At 35.4% G+C, this 13,371-nt stretch overlaps 1 protein-coding gene across 1 annotated transcript in view; it reads right to left on the bottom strand.

The window, feature by feature from the left end:
• The window catches only part of LOC104410236 (lysine-specific demethylase 4C-like), a gene marked incomplete at its 3' end in the record, with an annotated part of 48,487 nt that extends 35,657 nt beyond the window's left edge, over window positions 1–12,830 (bottom strand). The window contains exons 1-5 of the mRNA XM_010020343.1: window positions 12,654–12,830; window positions 11,848–12,041; window positions 8,917–9,155; window positions 6,543–6,895; window positions 4,115–4,226 (exon numbers count right to left, since the gene is read on the bottom strand). Of these exons, the coding sequence (XP_010018645.1) occupies window positions 4,115–4,226; window positions 6,543–6,895; window positions 8,917–9,155; window positions 11,848–12,041; window positions 12,654–12,830 (1,075 nt within the window). The remainder of the gene's footprint in view (window positions 1–4,114; window positions 4,227–6,542; window positions 6,896–8,916; window positions 9,156–11,847; window positions 12,042–12,653) is intronic.
• Between the last annotated feature and the right edge of the window lie 541 nt (window positions 12,831–13,371).

Genomic DNA, 13,371 nt, shown 5'->3' with positions numbered 1-13,371 from the left:
ATCTAAAAACAGTTTCTAATGTTGCATGCCCAAATATTGCTGGAAAGAAATCCCTGGGACCAATCAATGTACATCCAAAATCAGTATGCTTGCTCCTTCTGCTGAATTTGCTTTTTTTATTGCTTAAGTGAGCAGAAATATAACTGCATTAAATACAAAAGAATAATATTACCACAAGCTAATATACCATATTGAGCATAGACCAAGGTTCATTACATAAAAATTATTAGTGTTTTGAATGTGACATACAGTCACACTGTACTGCCACACTTATTTTTCTAAACTGGCAGCCTGAGCTATAATTTCTGGGATTCATTGCCCAGCCCCCAGCATTTCTCATTGCTCAGTCCTTTAGTCATTGATTTCACAAAAACAGCCATAATAAGGAAGCCTCAGAAGTCAGACATACCTAGGGAAAGGTTTCAGGGAGAGTGGGAAAAAACCAAACCAAACCAAACCAAACCAAAAAGCACCTATAGACCACAAAGAAATAATTAACCCAATTATTTTTCTGTAGGAGATACATTCAGATCGTGAAGAAACATACACATAAAAAAGCACATGCAGTGACAAAAAGAAAACACAGAAGTCAATGTCCAAGCAATCCAGTGAAAAGGAAATTAATTTCTACAAAGGACTCTGTATTAATAGCAAATCCAGAAATTCTCTGCAAGATTTAAGTATGCTGTCAAATACGATAGTATTCTAGTTGCCAAATTAGGATTCTGAAATGGCTGACAGTGTCAAAGAATGCTGCCTTCATACTAATAACAGTCTCTGATCACCTCTATTCACAGAAACTTCCTAATAGAACCTCAGCATTTGAAGTAGTTCAAATATATTAATTTGAATATAAATTACCTGTATTAGAAACGGCTACAGACTATCCAAATTGTGGGAAGTGACATGATTTGCAAATGAACTATAAAGCCCCAATTTCTTAGTTTTTCATAACAGCACTAGTCTATATGTTCTTCTTCTTCCTCCATTTATTTACATTTATGATTTTACCAGACCCAGATAAACTGAAATATAAAGCAATGTATTAATACACAAATCCTCCTTGTAAGGCAGATAGATGAACTCAAAAATTACAAAAGGACTATTGTATTATAGCCATTACCAGTGTTATTTTTGTTCAAAAAACAAAGACAATAAAAACTGGGTAAGTATGCATGCTGAACTGTATTTCTAATAACTCCAGAATATGGATGAAACATCTTCATAACGAACACAGTCATGAGTGCATTTGATACTGATTACTCCCCTGATACCTGACAACAAACATTCTTTAACGTGGTCAGAATTATCTCCTTTGAGTTGCATCATCTGGCCACAGATCTTCAACACACACACCGGAATGCGCCATGAAAGCTAATGAGGCATTAGTTTGCCAGTCTCCCTCTGCAGTTCTTCAATCTCTGTCTTAGATGTAAACATTCTGCTCACCCAAAATCTTTTGTTTCTCTTCTGGTGTTCTCACAAATACATGCTGATAAATTAGATTACAATGAGAAAAAGATGCACGAAAATGATATCAAATTCCAGTTGCAGCTAGGAAATACCAGTAACCGCCATGTTCAATGAAATTGTTAATTACTTCTTTCAATCAGTAAGCAGGCAGGTGCTTAATAGCTGTTTGAAATGATTCCAAGACAACATTTTCTTTTCTTACAAAAATACATCCTTATCTACCAGAATGACAATCATCACATAAGGAGGAAAGACTGGAAGGTATGTGACTTCTTGTTGGGATGCTGCTACTTTCACATAAAGTTAAGACACCAGGAAGCTGATAAACTACTGGACAAGACAGCAAACAACAAGTAGAATCCTTGATGTTAAAAATCAGTGCCATCACATCATCACATCATCATCTAGCCAGATTATATCATACACATCCATGCTTAAATGCATGCATTAGACATTTTACAGGATGTTTTAACTATAATATTGAAAAAGGATCAGCAAGCAAAAGGAATATAATATCTAATTTAAAAAATAGCAATTTAACTGCAACCTACCACATATTTAAATCTTTAATTACTTTACAAGATGAATCTTAATATTAACATCATCTTTTTTGTGTAAATTACCAGAACGCTTTCTGAAATATGCTCTGTCTAGCCCTCAAGGTATTCAAACATATCCGTATATGAAACAGATCATGGGCCTAAGCTGTCTCTAATTTTCAGAAAGATGCTTAACAGCTAATTGAAATATCATGCCTGGCAAAACTGCCACTCAGACAAAAAAGAGAGAAAGTGTGGCTTTCCAAACTAGTGCAATGGAAGACACACATCAATGACTTTAGGCTAGGAACAAGGAGGGAGATGTACTGGTGAGGCAGAAGTTAAAATTACAGCACTGAGCTTAACAATACTTAAATTATTGCTAACTGAAAGCGTAATATTCCCTAGTTACACGAAGAAGAAACAATTAACAAGTATGCTGCCTCTCTCTGAAATCAGTTTGTCTGTAGCTGTAAGCAATAGCTAGTGTTGACTAAAGCTATAAATGAAGGGGCAAAAATCAGGAAGTCCAGCAAGACTCATATCCTTAAAGTATAAAATAAGACATACGAGCAAAATGTAGATACAAAGTGTAGGTAAACACTAAAGCATACAGCAGTGCTGGAATCAGAGCTGTAGTCACAGACACGGTATCAGCTCCATTCTGCACTACACAGAGTATCAAAGTGAGTGTGAGGACCTTTTTCCAGTTCTGCAAACTGAAGAGAGTCTGAAGAATACTACCTGGAAATTCTGGGTGTTACAGAACTAAAATGGTAAGGCAATATGAAAAAGGAATGTGTTTGTTTTCCATTTTGATGGATAGTTTTGATGCATAGTTCAATAAGCTTCACAAGCCATGTTTGATAGAATAAAGTAGCTTTATTCATCAACTTTGGCTGGGTGTATATGTGATTGCTGGGTAAAGCAGATTTACTTTTTCTACTTACTTCAGAGAAGCAAATCCGTATCTTGGGCAAATTTCTTAGCTTTTGTAGCCATCTGCACAACACAGTGGCTCTCCAAAGTTAAAGCACTCAAGTAAGCTTTGTACCATATAAAATTAAGCACAAAACTGAGGTAGGAAAAGTTCTCAAAAATTTTTCTGCTGTGGAAACAGATCTTTTGCTGTTTTCTAATACATGAAGATTGTTTTCATTATGTTCAAAAACAGAACTACGTTTTTCCACCTCTTTTTATGTTTGTGTAAATATGGTATTTACTTCTAAAGTCTTGCACGCTATTCACTATTTGCAAGCCTGTTTTATTTTTATTTTAAATCAATTGAGTAAAATTGATTTACCAAAACTACAGGGAGAGAGATGTTCATTCTTCCTACATGAAACTAAGCAAAAGCCTGGAAATCATGTGAAGACTCTTCATAAGCTTTTGATGATACCCAAAAGTCTGTGGCCTTTTTCTTGAATGAGAACTGTAGTATCTTAAGATACTCCCAAATATCCAGTGTGTATCAAAAAACAGGCTAGGAAAAAGTAACTTTACTGCAGTATAAGGAACTATGGCTTACACATAAGATTCGTATTTAAAGGATTCTATGTCACTTTTGTCTATGTTTACACAATTTAAAACTTGTTGTTAAACACAACTGTTGTGTTTAAGAATATGTGTGTAAGGAATATCTGATTAGTGAATATACTCATTTTAAATGATGTCTTATTGTTCAGAGATTTTTGCAATGGCAGATCCAATGTTTTTAGAAGGATTTGCATGGAAACAGGCAAAAACTACATGACCTGTGTGTGGATTCAGAGGCCTCACTGATACATTTCCCATAGAGAGAGAACTTATTCCATTTTGGTTGTTATTGCAAATGCCTATAGTCATGGTTTAATCCCAGCTGGTAACAAAGTACCACAGAGCCGCTCACTCACTTGCCCCGACAGTGTGATGGGGAGAAGAACCAGGGAAAAAGAACTAGAATATCAGTGTGTTATCAACATTATTCTCAGACTAAAGCCAAAACACAGCACTGTACCAGCTATCAGGAAGAAAATTACCTCTATCCCAGCTGAAACCAGGGCACCTACATACATAATACAGAAAATGATAATCCAAAAAATTGTATTAAATAGTACACTCACCTTCATCACTAGTTGCCTGCTGTTTAACCAGAGTCATAGGAGATCTAGTTGGGGGTTTATTTAGTGGATGACGCCAACTCTTAGATATTTTCAGTCTTTCAACTTCCACTGACTGGAAAGTTAAAAACACAACTAATTTAGTATGTAATTCTGCAAACTAAATTTTGATGAACAAGAATATTCTTCTGTAAATGAGCAGAGATGTCAATTCTGTAACTACTTAAAACACCAATAAAACATATGTCTCTAATTCAGAATATATAGTTTCATTTAAAAAGAGCAATCCCTGTCTGACACAAATGGTTTGACATGTAACTTACTGCAGCCTTTCCCAAATTATGCAGCATAAATCCTGATTTGCTCAGGTGGTGTTTAAGAGGAGGAACAGAAGTACAATAGGACCACTAACTGTGACTGGGAAAACGAGGCAGAAATCCAATGACTTAATTTGCAAAAGAGTGCAAAATTCCTGAAGTACAAAAATGACCTGGAGTTGAGACCAGAAATTAAGAGTACTGAATGCAATTAACATGTTGATTTGGGATACAAGGAAATTCCTCCCTCAAGCACCACAGTGTACATTCAGCTTGAAGTACACAAGGTTCAAGGACTAAAGCCAATACTACAAACTCTCGAAGTGCAGCTTTTAAAACTCCAGATTTGAGTGCCAGTGGGAGAATCATGAAGTAAACCAACTGCTGATGGTATCTGAAGGTTCAGGAGCTGAGGGACGGCATACTAGCAGAAGGATGGGAAGGTCAGTCTCATATGATTCCTGTAGACCACAGCATTCTGCTCTTCAACACCCTAAATCCAACCTAGCAAGGTTACATACATTCCCCTTGACTGACTTGAGGGTTGAAAACTGCTACTATAAAATGGGAAGAACATTATGAAATCACATATTTACTGTGATAAGCAGTGGGAGGAGGATGCAGTTAAAGCAAAGGATAGGTTTAGGACCTAGAAATTACTAACTAAGTAAAAAGGGAAAGAAGATCAGACTTTTTAATTGCATCTGTACAACCCATTTCTTCTTAAAAGAGAAAGAAAGAATGCAATTATACTAGAGAATATCTGAAATCTCAAATACAGATTGCTGAAAGGCACAGAAAGAGATAAATATAATCTCTAATACATGGTGATTAAAACACTGAGATGTTTATAGTGCTCCTTTTTATTACAGTGGAAGGGCTGGAGCCAGGATTATTAAAATTCACAACATTGCAAAAAAATCAGTAGCGCACAGTTCATGTCTGTGAAAGGGTCAACATGATTTTACTTTGGCTTCTAAAATGTATTTCCCACTAAGTCTGGCAATCTGCAAGTGGATTTCCTGCCCTCTCTCTGCCAAACTGGCATCGAATTCACAGCTCAGAAAGCTACTGTGACCACCACAGCTTAATTTTTTTTTTTTTTGGCTTCCCAAAATCAAAGCCGCCCACTCTTCACAGCAGAATAGGAAGAATAAAAAAGACTGTAAGTATGTAGATGACCCAATGAGAAAACATTATTATAACTACTATTAAGAAAAAAAAAATAGATTCCTCTTATTAGAGGGCTCTTTTCCTTCAAGTGTTTCCTTACATATTTTAGGCCATTACTGAAATCCAAAAATAGCAAGTTTCAGACCCTGAAATCACGCTATCTCTATTATCCTGCAAGAGCCATGTCTTGAAGATTCACTTTCTCCAACTTCAATCCTATGGACACAGTTTCAACTAAAACAAGGAAGTCCGTAAGATTTCATAAACTTCATAAACTATGTGAAATAATGTAATAAAATGAAAGCAAACTCTGTTTCCACCTAACTCGATGCAGAGATGCTCCCCAGATTTGTTTCCTCCACTTCTTCATTTGAAAAGGGCATCAGTCCTAAAATAAATTACCCCACACTGTGAGGTAATAATAAATATGCTCCCACACTGATATGTTCTGTCCATGGACAGTAAGGCTCAGAATCAGCCTATTCGGCTGACATTTTATGAGCATACTCTTAAATCTCCTTAAGACTCAATCAAAACATCCATTTTTTTGGAAACACAAATACGTGATACCAAATACAGCACTCATCTCTAATACTTTCAATTTCATGTCAACAGCAATAATTAAAGCTGATAGCCTTCCTCCTACTGGCAGGCAGTGAACATGGGAACAGCTTGAGAACAGTTGCTGACAGTTTGGATTCACAGATATAAAGTAAAATTACTAGGTATCTAAAATCAGAGGGAAAATATGTCAATAAGCAAGCTCCAGAAACATTCTGCTTTTGGATTCAAATTCCCACTCTTGCCTGAACATTTCAAAATCTATTCAAATTAGCATCTAATTAAAATCATGCATATTCTTAAGTTTTTTAATAAGGATATCAGGTCTCATTAGAAAAATGTTCATTCACATTTCATCAAATCAGGAACATATTACGTACACTGGATGTTTCCATGCCATCTTTCTCATCATTCTTTACAACAGGTACTTCTCCATGTTCCAGCGTACTTCCACAGCTTTCTAGGTCGCTGACATCATTCTTTATCAAGACATTTTCCTCTTTATCTGTGTTTTCAGCTTCAGAAGCTGACTTACGGCATGGTATGGATGAAACAGACTGATCCTGAGATTTCAAACTCTCCTCTTTTCTACAGCTATCTGAAGCAGGTATGCAAGCCACAGAAACTTCAAATGTAAGAGGAGGATGACTGGAATCTGTCCTGTTCTCATCTTCCATTTCTGTTTTCTCTAATGCAGGAACAGGTCTTGAAAATGAGTCTGAATGGATGCTTCCTATAGATCAAGAATATTATTAGTTAATAAATCTCACTTCCTATTACTGTATTTTGTTTCAAAACAACCTGAGTTATTCAAATTTAAAGAATGGTTCCTCATTTAGACATCATACACAAAATCATCTGGTAGAAGGACATAAACAAATGTGGAGTATAGGTGTCGTCAAATAAAAATTAAATGTGAATGTTTTTGAGTCTGGAGTGTGAAATATAGTTTTAATCACTTAATCAGTATTTTGTATCTGAATTACAACAGATCTGCATGTCATTCAAAATAATCAATATTCATGTAGATTGTTTATCCTCACAGCCCACAATCACTTTGACTAGTTGGAAAAAAATACAAAAGGTTTGTATATATACATTTATATATATTGAACTTTATACCCTGCATTTATACCTATTACGCCTGGTTTTAAAATGAAAATAAACAAAGGCTACTGGTTTACAATTTGGAAGATATATTTAAAATAGACACCAAGAATATTTTAAAAATAACAGCACTGGTTTAATAATGAAAGGCAACTAGGATAATTTTATATTTCAGTGACGCCCAAGGGTGAAATTGTGTGGATTTTCCTCTATTACAATTTAACATCTGCAGATGCTTGCACGAGATAGACAAAACATGTTCCTGAAGAAGACTATGGCACACACCAGTGTATTCTGATTCAGCAGTACATCCAAAGCGTTTAAAAAGAAAAGACCCTTCCCATTCTTTCTTTACAACGGTTGTTTGAATTTGGTTTTCTGAAAAAAATTCCTTTTTGGGTCAAATAAGTATAAAATTTAGTAATACAAAGCCAAAGCCAAAACCAAAACTTAATCTCTGCGTACGAAGAGTACTGCCTTGACTAAGCAAAATGGACATACTAGCCAGTGATAATGCAGGACAAATTACTATCTATCTCCAATGTGAGTATTGGAGTTTCCACCATTGTATCTAAAAAGGCCATTTTCACTACAAAGGTCCAGGCACCATCCTTTATTAGCACAAAGGTAAGAGGATAGCTCTCCACTCTTCCCTGCTTTCCTTCCCTTGACAACAAACTCAGAGTGGCCACTAACTAGATACTAGTTTCTTAGTGGTCATGAACTCGCCAAACCTCTACAAAGGAATAGAACAACTTTTAAAAAAAAAACAACAAAAAAAACCAAACTACTAAAAAGAGATCATTAGGCATAATAAGAGACCTGGAAAAGTTTTTCTAAGCCTCCATATTGAAATACTGACTTTCTTATCTTTATGTGGATCAATCCTAGTGTTTACCACCTCTAAATAACCATTAACATTAAAAAAAAATAACAAACCTGTCTATACGCAATTTGCAAGTCACTTTTCAGTATCAATATAAACCCAAATGGGACTGCTCAGAAACTTGAAGTCCAAACTGCAGTTTGCCTTTCTGAACAGCAATGTGAAACTACACCTGAACTACACAGAAATGTGAAACAGAAGAAATAAAGTCCAGAAGAGATCAAGTATGTCAGTATAAAATAGTTGTGTGGAAATAAAGAACCATCTTTGCCTTTATAACTGGCATTGTTAGTCAGCTGGAAGTGACGAGCAATCTGAAGTCTCAAAATAGAGCATTTTTGTGCACAAGTATAAACTACTTCTAATATGCAGCATTCTTCATGCAAACACACATAGCTTACTATCAGCATTTATGTTCTGTACTGTTTATGCATTAAGACATTCTGTATCATTTCTCTATAAAAAAAGAAATTGCTGTTAAACATTATCAGTCTATTGAAGAAATACAATTTTCAAAATCTAATCATTTTTGCCTCTTAAAAAATACTTCATTAACAGTTTAGGTGATACTTCTTTCAGCTCAGAATATTAATTTTGGCATTTTCTCATTCTTACTGAATATCAGTCTTCTCTGCATAACTACATAAGCATTTTAGTATGCTAGTTAGGATAATATTATGCTTTATCATCTACTGATCTGTGGTATTAGAGTATCAACAGCCTACAACTTACATGTGAAACATAACCAGTCCTTATCTCACCTGCAACCTTGACATTATCCAATAAATGTTGATCCAGCTGCATTCTACTACTGTCGTCTTCTCCCCCAGAAGGCACTTCTGTGTTTACAAGTCTCACTTTTTTCCCAGGTTCTTCACTGACCTTGAAGCCATCAGTAGCTGCTTCAGTTGCTGTGATTTCTGCACCAGCAACCATAGCAGATACTCTCTTGTCCTCTGGAGTTTTAAGCTTTTTAGATCGAGATCTGGTGTGTGGGAAGCTGTTATAAGAGATATTGCTGTCAGAGTAGAATGTCTGTCTTGGATAAGATAAAATGTCTACCAATATATATGTCCCTTTCACCTGCTTAAAGTGGTAAAAAACTGACAATTTTTCATCTTTTTGTGTTGAGATAGTGTTTACAATTTATTAAGTGACAGATTCACAATTGATTGGATTTAACCTTCTAATCTTTTATCACCATGCTATGGCAAAGTTATTAAACTGTAAAGTAAAATAACCTTACATAACTATTACTTAACCAGCATCCAAGGTAGCTTTTTAATGAATCATTCTTTTGAATCTTAAAGGGAATAACCCTTATGAAAGTAATGAAGTTAAAACATTCTCAGCTGCACTAAAATCAGGTTGCATTTCAAACGCCAATCCTAGTAAAACACTAGTCTGAATATCATTATAAAATAGAACCTGCTTAGATATTTTAGGTTTTATATGCATTTTAAGGGAAAATTCTGATCACCAAATATTTTGAATGGCTATAATATCAAAAAATACATTCCATAATGATGTGTAAAAACTGCAGAAATTAAAGCTTCCGCATGTTTTTGCACACTCAGAAGCAGAAGAGAAAGGTTAAAGCCAGGGAAATGGCACCCTCTGTCAGAAACTGGTTTGTACTTTATGTGCTTGGGATAAAAGTAACAGGAGATAAGTACAGTTTCAAATTCAACTGCGTGACACAGGAGGTGATTTTTATGTGCTTCATCACATATCAGATTTCAAAACTCATAACACACTAGTTATAAAAGCCCAACTACAGCAGGCAAACCAGGTTATAAAGGTCTTGCATCTTAGACTATAGACATTTCCAGAAAAACATTTTGCTACCCCTTACATTTTATCCTATGTCGACCAATGTGTATCTTTCAACACCCTCTATAAAACAGTAATTTCTAGAAAATTTGCCTGAGATGCCCACCAGTTCACAGTCTAATATAACAGCAAGTATTATTACTGTTCACGTGCAGTCATTAGATGTTCGATTGTTGCAAAGTATTTCAGTCATTAATGTCAGAGTTAAGCTCTCCCTGTCACTATATTCATGAAGATTTCCATGGATGGTATTTGTATTTCACTCTACTATAACTTGTATTATTCCCATAATCAAAATGGTGACAATTTCAATCGACACATTACACTAGAAATGAAACTGAATAAACATTTTATCCTGCCTTTTCAATACGCAGTTACAATGCCTGAACAAAAGCCAACTCAAGAATTAAAAAGCATTGGAATTGTGTTTTTTAGCTTAACTAAGTGCAAGAAATCAGACCATGTGTTTGTATGACAAAATTTTCAACACGATTATTACGAAGTCTTTGCTTTTAGTCAAAAGTAGTTAGCTGTAAGGGACTACCAAATTAATCACTGCTGGTCCAAGTGTCAACTTACAGTTATGCTGTACAATGCATACAGTGAAACATACTACAGGCAAAACAGCATTCAATTAAACAATAGAATTCTTCTTTCTCTGCCTGGGTTAATATTATAGACATACTAACAAATTCACTCTCCAGCTGCTTCACTGGTTGCCTTCAAGAACTGATTCTACTCCACAAACTGTTCTTATCCAGAACAAACAGAGTGTTGTTTTTCTCCACCATAATGTTCCATCACAGTGGCAGTTTGTCTTCTTCTTTACCGGTTTGACTTTCCTGTCATTTTCAAGAAATTATCCTTTAACCGATAAAGAAAATTAGGAAATACAGCTTAAAAGCAAGTTTTAAACATAACTATTTTGTAAGATGATTTGAAGGAGGAAAAAGGTCTTAAAAAATTCAGTATTATCTTTAACTCAGCAAACTGCACTCCACAATAAGCAAATAAAATTGCCTTAGGCTAGAAATTATATAGATCTTCATTAGGTAACAAAGAAGAAAACCCATAAAGATCCTGTTAAGACAGAAAAACATTAGTGTACAAAAAATGTTTCTACAAAGCAAATTAAAAACATGATGCAAACCAAAAAAATAGATGCAGCTGTGAAACTGCTTTAATAGGTCAAACTTGACCTATTAAAGATGTCAATTCGACAGCTTCAGTGACAAGCTGTCATTTTCCTACTAATTTTCTTAGTGGTGTTAGCACCAACACCTGAGATCTAGACCTTTCTTACGACAAATTATGATCTCTAGTAGACCTGTGGTAAACACAGAGAGGTTTGGTCTGCAGTACTGTGAGAGTGTGCCAAAAAGGCAGTGATACTTCCTGGGAGTTTGATGGAAGTGAGGGCTAAGACTGTTTCTAGAGACCACAGCTTCATGATAAGTTTTTCCAAGTTAAATTTTTCCTCAACTCTTAGGAGACTTCTCCTTTGTCTTTCAGTTGCAGATGTCACTATCAACAATGGCAACCATCCACACCTTTGAAAATTTTAATGGAATAATCTCTACTAAAGAAAGATTCTAAATACCACACTAGAATGCATTTTAATGCTCCCCATACTCATCAACTTCAGCTATATACGTAACATGTAAGTTGAATTAATTTTTCACAGTCACTCTTGCTTCTCCCAAGTTTGTCTTAATACAGAAAACAGAAAAACAAACTTTGTTTAGGTAAATGAACTTCAAAAGAAAAAAGAAAACAGATTACAGAAAGTGTCAAAAAAGAAACAAAAAGGAAATTGACATTATATTGAAGACAATTAAATGGAGGATAAATATAAATACCTCTTGGGAATTTTTTTTATTTTCTTTCTTCTCTGTAGCCAGGTCTTCACTTCAGGTGTTGATTCAGGAGTTGGTTTTGTATGATCAATAGTGTATATATCCTTTCCTTGTTTCCACAGCTGGTATCTATCTGGTTGAAACTTCCTCACAAAGACGTCCATAGATATTTTCACCATGTCTCTCCTACAAGTACACTGCAAGAGAAGACAGGAATATGCAAATGACAAGAGAATATGCTGCTGTTTGCAGTAAAGAAAGTTCAAAATAAAAATCCCACATGTGAAAACCAACTCTAATCAAAATGTTCCTTTTTCCCTCTTTCTCACTTATTCAGGGGTAAGGATGGTTCAAAAGAATATACTATCTGAATAAATGTGGCACGCTCAGATTCCACAAAGGTACTTAGGGACACTGCATTGTTTGATTAACTCCTAGATGTGAAAACCAGAAAGAAATTATAGCAAGGTCTTTTTGCTCTATTAGCTGTTCTTGATAGTATTAGGCATAACATGCTGTTGAATCCAGAGAATACACCTACCTTCAATGGCATCACAATTTTATCTTTAAAACTAACTCATGTCGTACCCACCTGGCCCAAAAGTCTTTACAGGCCTACAGTCCTAGCTTTTAACTCATGAAAAGAAAATGCATAAGAGTACATATCAAGGACAGGAAGACCACTGACCAATTGTCACTGCAGACTCAGCTTGAGGAAATTAAATCTATTTATTGCCAACTGCCAATTAATAACAGACTAGGATAGTGAGAAATAAGAAAAAAAACGCACTGACACCAGCTTCCCTCACACTCCTTTTTCCCGAGCTGAACTTCACTCCTGACTCTGGTGTCTGCAGGGCTGTTTCATTTACATTTTCCTTACTCGTCTCTCTCACAGCTGCTGCACAGTTTTTTCTCAAATATGCTATGACAGGGGTGCCACCAGAGTCACTGATAGGCTCAGCTTTGGGCGGCAGCAGGTTCATTTTTGAACCAGATACGCTCCTGATCCCTTCTCACAGAAGCCACCCAATACTACCAAAACCTTGCCATGTAAACCCAGTATGTTGTTCAGTAATCATTCTAATTAAAAGCCAAACATATAGTTTAAAAACATACAGTTCAAAACACATAGTGTCTAATAGACAAACTTTTAGCATTACAGCTAAATGACTCTGCTAAAGGGCAAAACTGAGGCAGTATTTTTCTTCAGGTAAGCAGATACATTAAAAAACTAGTAAATGCAAGACCTGGCTTTCTAAGTTTGCTACAGCTAGATATATCACCGCTTTTTAAATCAAGAGAGTGTTTAAACATAGAAAAGGTGAAACACACAATGGATTGAATGTAACTTTTCTACTAGCTAGTTTTCTATGTGCTGGATAAAAATTTCTTTAACTGCTACTTCCACCTGTCATTTCTCGTCCAACTTTCTTCCTCTTAAAAAATCACAAGTCACATAATGAAAAGGCGTCATCTGAGATGCATTTAAAATTTTTGCTTTCCTTTCAATATGTCAGTCTCACC

The sequence above is a fragment of the Nestor notabilis genome, unplaced genomic scaffold (genome assembly GCF_000696875.1).
Source record: "Nestor notabilis isolate BGI_N333 unplaced genomic scaffold, ASM69687v1 scaffold2318, whole genome shotgun sequence".
Classification (NCBI taxonomy): Eukaryota; Metazoa; Chordata; class Aves; order Psittaciformes; family Psittacidae; genus Nestor; species Nestor notabilis.
The sequence above is the reverse complement of the archived record's forward strand: the minus strand, read 5'-3'. Positions and strand labels throughout refer to the sequence as shown.